General features: G+C 40.0%; 1 protein-coding gene across 3 annotated transcripts in view; it reads right to left on the bottom strand.

Moving 5' to 3' along the window:
* Positions 1–16,979, bottom strand: part of TGS1 (trimethylguanosine synthase 1) — a 57,262-nt gene that overhangs the window by 1,750 nt on the left and 38,533 nt on the right. For 2 of the 3 annotated variants that reach the window (XM_017531800.2, XM_017531802.2), the window contains exons 11-13: positions 14,176–14,392; positions 12,041–12,119; positions 1,766–2,054 (exon numbers count right to left, since the gene is read on the bottom strand). In XM_017531800.2, coding sequence (XP_017387289.1) covers positions 1,896–2,054; positions 12,041–12,119; positions 14,176–14,392 — 455 coding nt within the window. In that variant the 3' untranslated portion in view covers positions 1,766–1,895. Of the gene's footprint in view, positions 1–1,765; positions 2,055–12,040; positions 12,120–14,175; positions 14,393–16,979 lie in introns of those variants that run through there. The other variant, XM_017531801.2, reaches the window with a different exon arrangement.

Genomic DNA, 16,979 nt, shown 5'->3' with positions numbered 1-16,979 from the left:
TTTGAGATGGAGTCTTGCTCTGTCGCCTGGGCTGGAGTGCAGTGGTACAATCTTGGCTCACTGCAACCTCTGCCTCTCAGGTTCAGGCGATTCTCCTGCTTCAGCCTCCCGAGTAGCTAGGATTACAGGTGCATACCACCATGCATAGCTAATTTTTGTATTTTTAGTAGAGATGGGATTTCACCATGTTGGCCAGGCTGGTCTCCCTCGGGTGATCTGCCCTTCTTGGCCTCCCAAAGTGTTGGGATTACAGGTGTGAGCCACTGTGCCTGGCCTTTTTATGTATTTGTCTTCTTAGTAAGATTTTTTTGAATCTGATTCACACAGTGGACTAGAACACTTCTGAAGTCCTTTTGAATGCTGAGGATCTGTAGAATAATCTATGAATTAGTTTTATCCCTGTGTGATTAGTGGGCAGGAATATCTTAGTCTTAGCTAACTAAGCCCAAGCTTCCTGTTCCTTTCATATAAGATTGAGGAAAAGGAAGATGTTCGGGAAGATGAGTTAGTTTTATTAATATGCAAGTAAGAAAATGAGTTGTGGAAAGAAGTCGATGCATGAAAGGTTAAGTGACAAAAAACTAAAAAAAAATTGGAGGTTTAGGAAATCTGCCTTTACCTCACCGGCCACCTCCCTAGTGATCTTAAGAATGCTACATAAAGTTTAAAAACCAAGAACATTTGGACAGATTTTGAAGTTGTGAATTAATGAAAAAGTAATTTCACCTTTAATGATCAGCTCAGTTGCTACTGTACTGCAGACCAATCAGGCATATATAATTGTAAAGTTTCAAGACACTAAAATTAGCATACTCCAACAGTTATTTATATAACAGCTATTTTTTCTAGCATTTATTGGAAATTTCCCAAATTTATTTCAATTCCCTAACCCTATCCCAGCCAATATCATGTTTTGTTTAATGTTTAACATGCTCCTAAGCAGTAAAATAAAATATATAAAATACAGATCTAACCTTCAATGGCTAGAGTTGTATGTCGCCATTTTTTTTGCCTACCTGTAAAAATGACTGACCACACTTTTTCGATGATTAAGCAACACAGATCCCTCTTCCTTTCATTGCCAATTTAATAAAAAAATATAAACTCCTACATTACAAAATGTATTTCATATTGATGGTGCAATGGAAATTTTACAAACACAAACTTTATACAAGGGTGTTAAAAAGCCAATTCCAGAAGCAGCAAAGACATGAAAACAGGAAAGTTCTAGAAAAAGTCTAAATAGATGTATTCATATCTATGAGTGAAAAAGACACTTTCAAAAGTATGTCTGTAAGGCTGGGTACAGTAGCTCATGCCTGTAATGCCAGCATTTGGGAAGGGTGAGGTGGGCAGATTGATTGAGCCCAGGAATTTGACACCAGCCTGGGCAACATGGTGAGACACCGTCTCTACAAAAAATACAAAAATCAGTCCGGTGTGGCAGCGCCCACCTATCCAGCCCAGAAGGTTGAACCTGCAGCGAGCTGTGATCAGGCAAGTGCACTCCAGCCTGGGCGACAGAGTGAGATCCTGTCTCAAAAGAAGAAAAAATTACGGCCAGCACGGTGGCTCACGCCTGTAATCCTAGCACTTTGGGAGGCCGAGGTGGGTGGATCACCTGAGGTCAGGACTTCAAGACCAGCCTGGCCAACATGGTGAAACCCCATCTTTAAAAAAAAAAAAAAAAAAAAAAAATTTACAAAGAACTCATACATATGTATTAATTTTGTATAATTTCTCTAAAAGAATTATTCAAAGATCTCAAAATATCTCACTGATATTTATTTGAGTCTTGTAAGCTTCCATTTCCTATGGTGATATAAGACCATGGGTAGAAAATATCAGTGAATAGAGGAAGACATGCCAAACACCTCATCTGAATAATGTTTTGATTACTCCATGATCTTTTGTCCTTGCACTGCCGCACAGTTAGGTTCAGAGGCTGGTCTTCGAATTAGGTCACCAAAATATGCAGTGATTGTCTTCAGTTTATTGTTAAGGAAGTTCTGTTCTATTTCCACTTGCCCTCCAGGCCCTGCCAAGGATGCCACCTAAAAAGATGAACAGAAGAAAGTCACATGCACACACATAAGCATAATTTCAAAACAGTGTTTCACTCATACTGCTGCATCAAATAATAGGGAGACTCTGGCTTTTAAGTCCTTTGAATAATGAGGCGTGTTCATATTGTGGGAAAGTTAATGGTGCTATGTTGTTGTATAAGGCTTGATATCTCCAATGCCATAGCTAAAGAACTCAGAGGAAGAAAAACATGAACAAATCCTTCCCAAATATCAGGTTTATTTAAAAAAAAAAAATTTTGTTTTCTAACCCTCCTTCCTCCTCCTCCCCAACCAGGTTTATTTTCTAACAAAGATATTTAAAGATTAACTCCCTTCCCTGAAAGCCTTTGTCCTGTTCATCTTACCGTCTGCATCTCACCCTCTCATTCATTCAACAGTATTTACTGAGTACCTGCTACATAATCCTAGCTGTGATCCAGGCCACGATCCCTACTCTCATGAGGAGTCTAGCCGCTATTGACTTTGCCTTCTCTCATTGGTCTCCTTTCGTTTCTCCTACCTTGGACCACCTCTTCTACCGGTTGCCCTTTTGTATATTTTAAATGCTTTCTGCAACAATTGTGGTAAAATACATTGCTCTTTTTGAGGTCTACTAGAACACAGGGACTAACTCCTTTATTAGGAAGCTGAAAGCACCGCTCCCTCTGCACCTCCACAGTTAGCACCAAAAGGATGCTAGCCAAATGACCAGCACTTGATGGGGGGACAGGGGCCATCAGCTGCTAAAGATTCTTTTGTTCCATGACAATAATACTTGCAGTCACCTTCGTACACTGCAAACTAGTAATGTTTTACCCTAAGTTCTAAAACAGGTAAGGTTTTGTTTTGGTTCAGTACTTTTTTTATCCAACCTCTCAGAGATCTTTTAAAATAGCAAAAATGTTACTTTCTAAACCTTGATTACTTCATCAGAATCAGTTTTTTGGGGTAGTAGGAGGAAAGATCATGAGAAGGGAGAATGCAGTGGAGAGCCCTGGCAGGCAGAGAGGAGAAGACACAGCAATAGAGAAAGGGATACCCAGGCCGGGCGTGGTGGCTCATGCCTGCAATCCCAACACTTTAGGAGCCGAGGCGGGTGGATCACAAGGTCAGGAGTCTGAGACCAGCTTGGCCAACATGGTGAAACCCCATCTCTACTAAAAATACAAAAATTAGCCGGGCGCGGTGGTGCACGCCTGCAATCCCAACTACTCGGGAGGCTGAGGCAGGAGAATCACTTGAGCCTGGGAGGCGGAGGTTACAGTGAGCCAAGACTGCGCCACAGTGCTCCAGCCTGGGAGACAGAGCAAGACTTTGTCTCACAAAAAATAAATAAATAAATAAATAAAGGGATACCTAAAGTGTTAGGGACAGCTATAAACAACGAGGGTCAAGCATTTTCTGTAACTGAAATCAGCAAAATTACAGTTGCATATTTTGTAAAAAGAGGTGCTCAGTCAGTCTGATTTGGTTTTAAGGGTTGAGAGAACGTAATCTCAGTGGTATTATGCATACTATACCAGCTTCTGGTAGAAGGGACCATTTATTATGCATTTCCAATGAGTATATAATTTATAGTGTTTTAGCTTCCTCTTAGGAAAAAAAGTCACAGACATAGAAATAGGGAAGAAGCAACTGGTCATTGTGTGGTACATTATTATGTGAAAAATAAGTGAAATACAGTATCCCTTATAATGATTAAATGCATCCCCCTCTACTATCTTTTTGTAAGGAATACTTCAAGTGAAACTAGAAATTTGAAAATAGCCAAGTAGTCCCAGAGTAGCAATTATTAGGAATAAATGTTTTAAATTCTCTTTTGGTATCTTCATGTCAGTCTGATTTTTTTACAAGGAACGGCAAGAAAGGTAATTTTGTCTTTAGCCAACAAAAGGCATTTTGAACAGCATATCATTTTTTCATTAATTTTTCTGAGTTCAGATATAACTCAAGTATAGCATTTCTTCTGTGCCTTTAACAAGTAACTTAATCATCTCCAGTTCTACCAATAATTTGCTGCATCAATTTAAAAAGGCAATTTTTATTGTTGTTAAGGGAGCCATTAAAATAGGCTTTGGTTTTCTAAATCTGAAAAATAGGAATACTATCTATCTTCCTAAAAGAGCATTTTAAAGAAAAGAAAAACCATTTCTGAAGTTTACTTGAAAAAAAATTAAAGGTACTATATAGATGGCTATTATTTCTTATATAAGCTATAAAGAGAATTACATAAAAACCAATTTCTGAGAAGGTAGGGTAGTTTCTTTTGTTCCTCTTAATACCTTTCAGAGGATTATCTAGATGTGGGTGCTTTGGATTAAAATAAAAAAAGAAGGTAAGATGGGAATTTTCTCAGAAATCATGAGTTCTGATTACTCAACAACTATTATTAAGAGCTTATAGGGCTCTGTTCTAGGCAGTGTAGGGTAGCAAAACACAAACGAAAATCCCTGTCTTCATAAATTTTACATTCTAGTTGGGAGAGCCAGATGATGGACAGATAAAACAAACATTGTTCCTTATACTGGAGATGAAGGTGAATCTATGTGACAAAATACAGTGAGAAAACTCTTAGCTACTTAGTGTTTACAAACAAATGGTTTTTTAAAAAAACTAACACGTTACTTTCAAATGTTCGGATTACAAATAATTTCTAACTTTGGCTTTTTTGTACTTTTTCACATTTTCAAAACTACAAATATATTATATATATATTTTTGTGACAGAGTTTCGCTCTTGTTGCCCAGGCTGAAGTGCAATGGCACAATCTTGGCTTACCACAACCTCCGCCTCCTGGGTTCAAGCAATTCTCCTGCCTCAGCCTCCCGAGTAGCTGGAATTACAGGCACGCGCCACCACGCCTGGCTAATTTTGTATTTTTTTTTTTTTTTTGAGACGGAGTTTCACTCACGTTACCCAGGCTGGAGTGCAATGGCGCGATCTCGGCTCAGCGCAACCTCTGCCTCCTGGGTTCAGGCAATTCTCCTGCCTCAGCCTCCTGAGTAGCTGGGATTACAGGCACGCACCACCATGCCCAGCTAATTTTTTGTATTTTTAGTAGAAACGGGGTTTCACCATGTTGACCAGGATGGTCTCGATCTCTTGACTTTATGATCCACCCACCTCGGCCTCCCAAAGTGCTGGGATTACAGGCTTGAGCCACCGTGCCCGGCCCCAAAACTACATATATTTTAAAGGTTAAAATTTTGGAGTTGGAAAGACTGTAAATTTAGTAGTTCAAGCAAGTAACTTTGCTTCAGGCAAATTTAATGCCATTAATTTCTAGCTGTCCTTATTTTTCACTAGAAGGTTTAGCTGACAAAATGTTATTTGGCTCCCTCCCCTTACAATTTAGTAAACTGTGAGAGGAACAGAGGGTAGAGAGATGAAAAATGGCAGAACGGCAGGCAGAAACGGATAAAGATTAGGAGCTATGGGTTACATACTTTTGGCATATTACCTAAATATATTAATTTTACCAAAATAAATCCCAATTAATTTGGACCAGAACTAGAATCAAGGACTAAACTCTCGACTAGATTTGACATCAGGCAGTAAAGTTGTTCTTTGGAGACTGGGAAAGAAGAAACAGAAAAAAGATCACAATGAAGGTGTTAAAACACAGATTAAAGCATCAAATAAACATTCAAAACTGCATTGTTTTTTTTGAGATGGAGTCTTGTTCTGTCACCCAGGCTGGAGCGCAGTGGTGCGATCTCGGCTCACTACAACCTCTGCCTCCCGGGTTTAAGTGATTCTGCTGCCTCAACCTTCTGAGCAGCTGGGATTACAGGCGCTCACCAGCATGTCCGGCTAATTTTTTTGTATTTTTAGTAGAGACGGGGTTTTACCATGTTGGTTAGTCTGGTCTCGAATTCCTGACCTTGTGATCTGCCTGCCTTGGCCTCCCAAAGTGCTGGGATTACAGGCATAAGCCACCGTGCCTAGCCTTTTTTTTTTGAGACAGAGTCTGGCTCTGTCACCGAGGCTGTTGTACAGTGGCACAATCTTGGCCCACTACAGCCTCTGCCCCTGGGTTTAAGTGATTCTCCTGCCTCAGCCTCCCGAGTAGCTGGGATTACAGATGCCTGCCACTGAACCTGGCTAACTTTTGTATTTTTAGTAGAGATGGGGTTTCACTATGTTGGCCAGGCTGGTCTTAAACTCCTGACCTCAGGTGATCCTCCCATTTCAGCTTCCCAAAGTGCTGGGATTACAGGCATGAGCCACCATGCCTGGCCCAAAACTGCATTTTTTTCCCAAAAGAAACTAGATTTAAAGTAAAAGTGCATGATAAGCAAATGAGAGAAAATAACCTCCCAACTGCATCTTACTGGAAGAATATGTAGTAATTACTAATGACAGATACCTTTATTAGAAGAAAGACACAAAAACATCAGAGTGCTGAAAAATGCTCTATTACTACAGGGAAGAGATTATATCTACAATATGCAAAAATGTGGTTAGATGACAATTGTACTGGGTAAAAATAAAGAGCATTTTATGTGGTCTACAGATCTGTGTCAAAACACAATGCTAGCAGCAACAAGCATCCGAAATAGTGGCTGTGCCTACAAACCTAGTATCACACAGGTCAAGTAAGTGCCTCACCACTAGTTCTTTTTGTCCTTCTTTTCCTTTGTTACATCCAACTACCACATGAAAATAACACAAAGTTGGCAAAACATTTCTGATAATTAAAGTTCTCAGAGAGGAGAAAGAAGAATATTCTTTAGTCAGCAGAAAATCATGCATCATTCAAACTTACAAATATTCAAAATTAGTTCAATTTCTCTGCACATGGCAAACAGGAATGAGACGTCTATGCCTAAGTAAATAAATCTTAAGCCCACCATCATCAACAGGAGCACCAGTTGATGCTTCTGTTGATGACCTGGTGACAGGTCAAAAAAATTCTCCCAGGCATCACAAGCTAACCTACACTGAAGTCCTATTGTAGATATAATCTCTTCCTAAGAGGAAGCTACCAGGCCGGACACAGTGGCTCATGCCTGTAATCCCAGAACTTTGGGTGGCAGCAGCAGAAAGATTGCTTTAGACTACAAGTCCAGCCTGGGCAACACAGTGAAATCCTGTCTCTACAAAAAATAAAACACTTAGCCAGGTGTGGTGGTCCACGCATATGGTTCCAGGAACCCTGAAGGCTGAGGTAAGGAGGAGTGCTTGAGCTTGGGAAGTTGAGGCTGCAGTGAGCTGTGATCATGCCACTGTACTCCAGCCTGGTAGATGGAGCGAGACTCTGTCTCCAAAGAAGAAGGAAAAAACCACCCAAACCCAAAAATAACCAGTTCACTAAGCTCTGTCCTTCACTCATTCTCAGAAGTGGAAACATGAAGACTGTACAATTCAACAAGTTACAGAAACTACTAAAAATGCTAATAAGCTGAATTTAGTTATATTTAAAACATTTTCCACACAACAATATTACCTAATAGTTTTTCATATTGATAAACAGTTCATTATTCAAATACTTACAAATCTATTCTTATATATGGTAAGTTTTAGAAATATTTCCTATAAATAAGTACCTCATTACTATCTACCTATCCATCTACCTACCTACCTACCTACCTGCCTACCAAAATAAACTATTAGAAGTGACTGTTACAATTAGGAACGTTTTCCTTCCTCGACATTATAGAACAAAATTTAAAAAGATAATTGGAGCCTCAAGAATTCTGCCAACTAAGGAGAGTCGAATCCCATTATTAAATCTAACATCAATTTTATACTTAAACAATCATAGGGTTTCACTTAAGTATTAGTTAATTTGTAAATGTCTCCACTTTATGAGGAAATAAAAAAGGCAGAATCTGGCCCAAATGTCTAGCTGTTTTACGCCTAATTACAATAATTAAACAAGGATGAGGAGCTGCCACAGCAAACAGACCAGCAGATTTCCTCTCTTCTTTCCTGCCTCGGGCTAAGAGACAAGACTCTTTATGTCAGAGACTCCGCCCACAAGGATTTCAAACAAAGGTTGTGTTTGATAATTGCTGCCTGCATCTTCCTTTGGGAGGGACCAAAAGTCCTTGTCTGTTCAGAGATCTCATCTATTAATATGTTCCATAGGTTTACTACTTAAAAGAGAAATCTTTCATGTTTATGAAGCATGGTAGATCCAAAGCTCAAATTAGCTGGAATTCTCTCGTTGTCCAAGGAAAGAAAGAAAGGAAAGCATGGCAAGATAACAGGCATCAAGCAGATAAAGTATGTTTACACTGGAAAGAATCAGATTTAAGATCCCAGCACTTTAGAAGGTTGAGGCAGGATGATCACTTGAGCCCAGGAATTTGAGGTTGCAGTGAGCTATGATCATGCTACTGTACTCTAGTCCGCATGACGGAGAGAAACCATATTTAAAAAAAAAAAAAAAAAAAAATTAGTCCTTGGGTTTCAATAGCAATTTCAAAGAGAAAGATATACCTTACCTCCAGAGAGCCTCTCACAAACAATTTTTTTTTCTAAATTACTCAGTTATTATCAAGAAATGCACATCTTGGAATCATCTCCCAACAGAAAAAAGGAATAGAAGACTGAGGTAATAAGGGACCTAGAAAAACATTTCACTAGATACAGAAAACAATTAGCATTATCTCGTAGATGGAAATATTTAAGTTGAATTTGTATTGAGTGCATGCTGTTTAAAATAATATAAATATTACTCAAGAGTACAATCTCCCTGGATGGGAAATTCACTGTCCTTCACAGACATTTCTATGAGAAAAATGCAGTGTGAGCTTCTAACAGCCGACTGTGACACACTTGGGAACCCAAACCATTCGTAAATTCAGGTTGTGGTAACATTCTAAATGTTCCTTAACAAAAAAAGTCAATTTCTTTGCAACTGTGATTTCCCTCAATTTTAGAGTATTGCCTCCTGTCATTAAAAAGTTCCTACACATGGATACGTTTTCTTCATTAAAAAAAAGTTGATTTCCCATTGTAATTTGATACCAAACAAAATAACACACTTGAAATCGCACCAGTCTTTCTTGGTTTCATTATTCCCTAGTGTCATTACTCCCTCTAGAGGCAGAAAACGTGAATCTGGTAAGTTTTTGAAATAAACCAAAAACACAAGCTAAAGAAAAAGTTAACTTTCTCTCTGTGAAAGTGTTAATTTAACTAGAAAAAGTTAATCAGCATAAATTGTATGATAAACAGTGAATTTCCTATCATTATTCAAGCACTCAAATAAGCCCGTCTACATTTAATATAAGGATCCGGATACAGCTCACTAAGTATCACATCGTCTCTGACGAGAAGACATGGAGCATAATATTCACATATGAGAAAAACAGAAATTACGGAATTGTTAGGCCCAACCTTATCTGGCAGTCTAGAAAGCAGCTCTGAATCATATGAGGAGCAGATATAAAATACCTGCTGTTTGATATAAACTTTAATTCAGAAAACGCACGAAGCAAAGAGATGGTTCCTTTTTCTTTTTTTTTTAAGACAGAGTCTCACTGTCACCCAGGCTGGAGTACAGTTGTGCGATCTCGGCTCACTGCAACCCTCCTGGGTTCAAGCAATTCTCCTGCGTCAGCCTCCCAAGCAGCTAGGAGTACAGGTGCCTACCACCGTGCCTGGCTAATTTTTTTTTTTTGTAGTAGAAATGGGGTTTCGTCATGTTTGCCAGGCTGGTCTCAAACTCCTGGCCTGAAGCAATCTGCCTGCCTTGGCCTCCCCAAGTGCTGGGATTACAGGCATGAACCACCACACCTGTCCCTTTTCTTCTCCATCACACCTGGCCCTTTTCTTATCACTGGTTTAACACATACTATTAATATTTTGATAGGTCTAATGTTTAGACACATGGATCATAAACAGATGAAAGGCAGCAAGATCTAATTTCACTGCCTAATTATAAGAGCTCAGGCTTGTTAATTTCATTTATTCTTTTTTTAACCCAGAGAATCTCAACTCTGGAGCACATTTTACCACCTGGGGCACTTTAAAAATTAACTTACCTTTGGGCCTCATCCTAGAAAACAGAATATTTCCCAGTGGACTAGGGTATCAGTAGTTTTCCAAAAATGCTACTCAGCTGGGTATGGTGGCTCACACGTATAAGCCCAGCACTTTGGGAAGCTGCGGCAGGAGGATTGCTTGAGCCTTTAATTTTGAGACCAGTGTGGGCAATACAGTGAGACCTCACCTCTACAAAAAATAAAAAAAATTAGCTGGGCATGGTGCTGTGTGTCCGTGGTACCAGCTACTCAGCAGGCTGAGTTGGGAAGATTACTTGAGCCCAGTTAGTCACGGCTGCAATGAGCCATGTTTTGGCCACTGCACTCCAGCCTGGGTGATACAGCAATATGGTCTCAAAAGAAAAAACAAAAACAACAACAAAAAGCACTAGTCAGCTAAAACTCTAAAGCACAGGAAACACAATGGAAAAAGATACATTGGACCTCATAATAGAATAGACATGCCTGAGTTGGAAAACCTGCTAGAGGTAATGTAGAAGGAAAGAGGAAGGGACAAACACTAGAAAATATAGATAGGAAAGACTAACATTCTCATAATAGATGTCCCGGAGAAAGGAAAAAAGGTAATGAGGAGAACACTGTTGAAGAAACAGTGCAGCTAGAATCTCCTGAATAAAAAACACAAGAAACGTCAGAATACTAGGGCTAGTTCTGAGAATATCAAGTAAGAGAGAAAAGAAAAACCCAGTTAGCAACATTACAGTGAAATGCAGAATATGAAAGACAAAAGCTTTTCAAGAGTATGTGGCACAAAGCAGATATGTAGTGTTTATAGAAAAACCAACAAAAGCATGAGATATCATAAAATCTTTCTTTCTTTCTTTTTTTTTTTTTTTTTGAGAGAGTCTCACTCTGTTGCCCAAGCTGTTTACTGCAACCTCCACCTCCTGGAAGCAAGTGATTCTCCTGCATCAGCCTCCCACGTGGCTGGGATTACAGATGTGCACCACTATGCCTGGCTAATTTTTGTATTTTTAGTAGAGACAGGGTTTCGCTATGTTGGTCAGGCTGGTCTTGAACTCCTGGCCTTAAGTGATCCGTTCACCTTGGTCTCTCAAAGTGTTGAGATTTCAGGCGTGAGCCACAATGCCCGACCAATATAAAAAAATCATCTAATCTTTATGAGGCAGCTAATTGTACCAGATCCAATTCTACTAGGGAAAAAACATAACACGATTAAATATTTAAGGTAATAAATTAAAAAGAATATCTGAATATTAGTTAAATGTCCCATATGTCAAGACTACAGTTAAAATTGTTCCTGGTCAAATTAGGATCTTATATCTCTTTGTTTCTGTTTAGGATATCATTTTCAGGAATAGCTGAAATCTATTCTCAAGGTAGGTTTCAATCAAGGCAGATCTTGGCCAGATGTAGTGGCTCACACCTGTAATCCCAGCACTTTGGGAGGCCGAGGCAGGCGGATCCCTTGAACTTAGGAGTTTGAGAACAGCCTGGGCAACATGGTGAAACCCTGTCTCCTCAAAAATATACAAAAATTAGCCAGGTATGGTGGCATGCACATGTAGTCCCAGCTCCTTGGGAGGCTGAGTTGGGAGGAAGGCTTGAGCCTGGGAGGTGGAGGTTGCAGTAAGCCGAGGTGTTGTCACTGCATTCCAGCCTGCGGAATAGAGCCAGACCTTGTCTCAAACAAACAAACAAAGGCTAGTTTAACTGTGCAGCATTTGAAGCACAACATATCCAATCTTCTTTTCAGTATGTCTTAGCAAAGCCTCAAGTGCTCTATTTGTATCTATGAATGCCAGGAGCTGTGGAAATGAAGAGGATGTAACAGACATGTATCTAACTTCCAGCTACTTTCAGTTTTCTAAGAAAAGTCAGCAAGTCAGGGGCTTCTCATAAACACATTATCTGGTAAAGAAATGTCCTGTATCTTTTACCATCCTTGTAACAGTTAAGACAGAAACTCAAGAAAGTTTTTCAGTAACGGCTTACCTGGTCAATATCAGCATTTCTTGGAAGAAAATAAACAATATTATTAGTAATCTTCTTAGAAAGTCTGAAAATTTCGAAGGTGGACAGCAGTTAAGGAAAAATAACAAAAACAGCAGCTAATTTCTAATCAGAAAGTGATGTGTTTAACCCATTGTAACTCAAATGTATTTCAAAATGTAACTAAAAGGCAAAAACTTAATCCTCTAATGGAACCTAAGAGAATTAAATACAGAATTTTGTAATTCAGCAACATATTGTCCCAATAGTTCAAAGATTAATAGTTAAATTGATTTATTCAATTATCCTAGTGGTAGGTACTGGGCAAGACTCAGAAATATAGACCCTTTCTCTGTCATTTCCTAATTACTGAGAAAACAGAATAGAAAATAGGAAAGCACAATCCCACTTCTTCCCAGTAAAGAATAAGGTAATCCTGGACATTGCAGTCAACACTCTAAATTACATTATAAAATTTTATTTATTTATTTATTTTTCAGACAGAGTCTGGCTCTGCTTATTATTTATTTATTTATTTATTTATTTATTTAAAGACAGGGTCCGGCTCTGCTGCCCAGGCTGGAGTGCAGTAGCACAATCTCAGTTCATGGCAACGTCTTCCAGTTTCAAGTGATCCTTGTGCCTCTGCCTCCCAAGTAGCTGGGATTACAGGATTACAGCTGCCACCACGCCCGGCTAATTTATGCTGTAATTTTTTTTTTTTTTTTAAGGCAGAGTTTTGCTCTGTCACTTAGGCTAGAGTGCAGTGGTGGGTTCAAACGATTCTCCTGCCTCAGCCTCCTGAGCAGCTGGGATTACAGGTGCCCACTACCACGCCCAGCTAATTCTTGCATTTTCAGCCGAGACCGGTTTCACCATGTTGGCCAGGCTGGTCTCAAACTCCTGACCTCAAGTGATTTGCCTGCCTTGGCCTCCCAAAGTGTTGGGATTGCCGGCGTGAGCCACCGTGCCTCACAGTATTACCTAAATTTAATAGCAATTTAGAAATATGTTTCCTGTTAAGAGTCAAACAGACAATTACTCTGGAGTGGCAGGTAGAGAAAGGGACAAACATTACTCTATGAAATAAGGATTTGCTTTGATATCCTGGAAGAGTAACTGTAAAAATTTGAAGGTACACAGCAAATTGGCCAGTGTCAATGTGAATTGAAGAATGTTACAGAATGGTTAGCCACAAACTCCAGGGATAAGTTTTGAGGAAATTCCCAATTTGCAGACAGTTAAGTCCAATACATGTATTCTAGTCCTTGTTTTATAATGGTAAAATTGAATAGCATGCAAGGAAAATATGACCTCATATTTCCCATTACTTTTGGAGATCAACCCCATCATTTTTACATACCTGCCTTTTATGTAAAATAAGCTAGAATTTGCCGGGCGCGGTGGCTCAAGCCTGTAATCCCAGCACTTTGGGAGGCCGAGGCGGGTGGATCATGAGGTCAAGAGATCGAGACCATCCTGGTCAACATGGTGAAACCCCGTCTCTACTAAAAATACAAAAAATTAGCTGGGCATGGTGGTGCGTGCCTGTAATCCCAGCTACTCAGGAGGCTGAGGCAGGAGAATTGCCTGAACCCAGGAGGCGGAGGTTGCGGTGAGCCGAGATCGCGCAATTGCACTCCAGCCTGGGTAACTTGAGTGAAACTCCGTCTCAAAAAAAAAAAAAAGCTAGAATTTGTCAAATGTTGTTAGCTAATATCGTCTCTCTTCACTAATTTCTCCCTCTGTTTTTTGAGACACAGTCCTGCTCTGTTGCTCAGGCTGGAGTGCGGTGGCGTGACCTCAGCTCACTGCAACCTCTGCCTCTCAGGTTAAAGTGATTCTCGTGCCTTGGCCTCCTGAATAGCTGGATTACAGGCACGTGCCACCATGCCAGGCTAATTTTTCTATTTTTAGTGGAGACGGGGTTTCACCATGTTGGCCAGGCTGATCTCAAACTCCTGACCTCAGGCGATCCACCTACCTCAGCCTCCCAAAGTGCTGGGATTACAGATGTGAGCCACCACACATGTAGACCCCCCCCCCCACCCCGCTACATTCCCTCTTTCTCTCACTCTCCTGCTCCTTTCTCTCCACAATCACTGTTTCAGTAAACTCTAAGGACTTCCAAAGGATATCCATCAGGAGACATCATCGTCCTAATGTCAAAGGTCTCTGCAGTGGCGTAGTCTGGCCCTCCCCAAGGTGGGCTGAGGAACACAACATCAGCCTTTAAACAAGCAGCCAGCAGCAAGAAATCTCCACAGATAAACTCTATCTTATCTGCTATTCCATAAACTTCTGCATTATTACGAGCAAGAGCAATCTTAACAGGATCGATATCAACAGCAATCACTACAAATGAGAAAAGAAAAAAATTAGTTAATTGACACTGATTATTACTTATATAGGATAGTTCATCTTTCGAATAGTCTGCCATCTTCTTTTTAAAGAGGAGACATCTGGCCACATATACCAGAGATATAGGCTTCAGTTTAAATTTTTTATTTAAATTAGAAAGAGTCGCTTGTGTTGTACCAAGGAAAACGTGACTGAGGGACTTGGCCTTCTTGTCTCACTCAGACAGCTCTTTCTAAGCAAGTTACAATACTTGCCACAAAAGATCTACTGAGGGCCAAATATGTGGCCACCATTGTGCTGAGAAGCAAACACTTGAAAAGGTCACTGACTGTATGTAGAACCTGTAACGCTAGGTTTTGGAAAAGACAAACTTCCTCAAAATGCAGCAATGCCCAAATGAACACAAATTCAACAACTTCTAAAGAAAACCAAAATAAAACACATTTTTACAAACTTATGTAGCCAAGTGACAAAGAAGAAATGTAAAGACACCTGCTGATAATGTTTAATGAGACATTGTAGGCAGAGGAAAGATAATAGTATGTTTCACCAAATGGACTTTCATTTACTTTATTCCAATTTCATAATTAGAAATACAGACATAATTTAAGTTTAGCCTGTCCATGTTTTGCAGTAAACTACTCAGTACACTTGCATGTGCACTAGTGTGTTAATGGCAGTATTCTTTATTTGAAAGGGCTAAGTGGAACTGTGACACATACAGCATGGTTGTCATGGAAATGCAGTTGTTTTCCAGAAAATGCTAGTTCCCAAATTTGTTAATATTTTTGAGAGAAATAATGTGCTAAATCACTTGAATAATAAATGTAAGCACCAATTATAATATAATGCGAAATCATATATTTACAATGCTGTTTTTCCTGTTCTAAATAAACTAACATTCACATTTGTAAGAGAAAAGATCCTTTTCAGCCTCTCAATCTGTTACATTTATAGTTCACAGACAGATGGAAAGATATGTTAATGAGACCAAAAATTCAAAAGAAAAAGTGACTTTCAACATCAAAATCTATTCAGTTAATCCTATTTTCATCTGTATTTCTTTTGGAGGCAGACTTGTTTTTAGGTCTAATAAGAATGAATGCATTCAATCTATCACACAAAAGAAATGCTGGCTGGGTGCAGTGGCTCATGCCTGTAGTCCCAGCACTTTGGGAGGCTAAGGCGGGTGGATTCCTTGAGCTCTGGAGTTCAAAATCCCATCTCTACCAAAAACACAAAAAATTAGTCAGGTGGGGTGGCATGTGCCGGTAGTCCCAGTTACTCGGGAGGTTTAGGTTGGAGAATGACTTGAGCCTGGGAGGAGAAGATTATAGTGAGCTGAGATTGCACCAAGGCACTCCAGCCTGTGTGAGAGAGTGAAACCCCTCCACCCCACAACCCCCTGATCCCCCCCGCAAAAAAAGCTGACAAATGTTAAACCTCAGCCACACTAGCACATCTTGACTGTGTAATGGCCACATGTGGCTACTGGCTATCATACTGGACAGCATAGATATAGAACATTTAGGTCTTCACAGAAAGTTCCACCCTGCAGTACTGATGCTGAACTACTGGAACACATAAAAAGGGGAAAAATATCTAAGAACAAACAGTAATATGTAAAACTTTACAGATTCCCTAACCCTTTAGTTATGCACAGACAGCAACTATCTGAATGGAAATAACTCTGGCACAAAGGGATAATCTCAACTATAAGTAATGCCATCTTTTCGTATATATGTGCGTATATATGTAAATGCATAAATACATATACAGTTCAAGCATAACTGTTTATACGAATGTGTATACATGAACACATAAACATACGATAGGGAATTCAAAACAGTTAAGTGAAATTGATATGTGTGTACTTACATATGTACACACAAACACACTAAATCAATTATACTTTGTCTTCAATTTCCTGCCGTAATGTAGTTAGCTCAACCATCCTAGGGAGATATTAGGAGGAGCACTGATAACTAACATTCATGGAGCACCAGCTTTGGGGGGCAAGTTATGGGACCCCACTACCCTGAACATGCTGGAGGGTTCCTGAGTTTCCAGTCACACGTGCTGCAAAGGCAGAAGGTCATGATAGCACTGGGAAGGCCACGGGTTTGCTATCTGCCTTTTTTTCCCCAGAGGTTGGCAATCTCTAAGGGAGAGTGATTAAAAAACACTATGGGGCGATGATGGGAGCTGGTCTATGAGAATATGGACAAAGTGGTCTCCCTTTAGCTTGGGACCCAAGCTAGACATTTGCCTTTACCAAATGTGCACTAAACTATAGAAAGCCTTGGCAAAAGATATATATCACAGAAATACAAATCTACGGGCTCACACCTTTAATCCCAGCACTTTGGGAGGCTGAGGTTGGAGTTCGAGACCAGCATGGCTAACATGGTGAAACCCCGTCTCTACTAAAAATACAAAAATTAGCTGGGGCTGGTGGCGCGTGCCTGTAGTCCCAGCTACTTGGGAGGCTGAGGCAGAAGAATTGCTTGAACCCGGGAGGCGGAGGTTGCAGTGAGTTGAGATCGAGCCACTGCACTCCAGCCTGGGTGACAGAGTGAGA

This window comes from Cebus imitator, unplaced genomic scaffold, assembly GCF_001604975.1.
Source record: "Cebus imitator isolate Cc_AM_T3 unplaced genomic scaffold, Cebus_imitator-1.0 Scaffold73, whole genome shotgun sequence".
NCBI classification, from domain to species: domain Eukaryota; kingdom Metazoa; phylum Chordata; class Mammalia; order Primates; family Cebidae; genus Cebus; species Cebus imitator.
The sequence above is the reverse complement of the archived record's forward strand: the minus strand, read 5'-3'. Positions and strand labels throughout refer to the sequence as shown.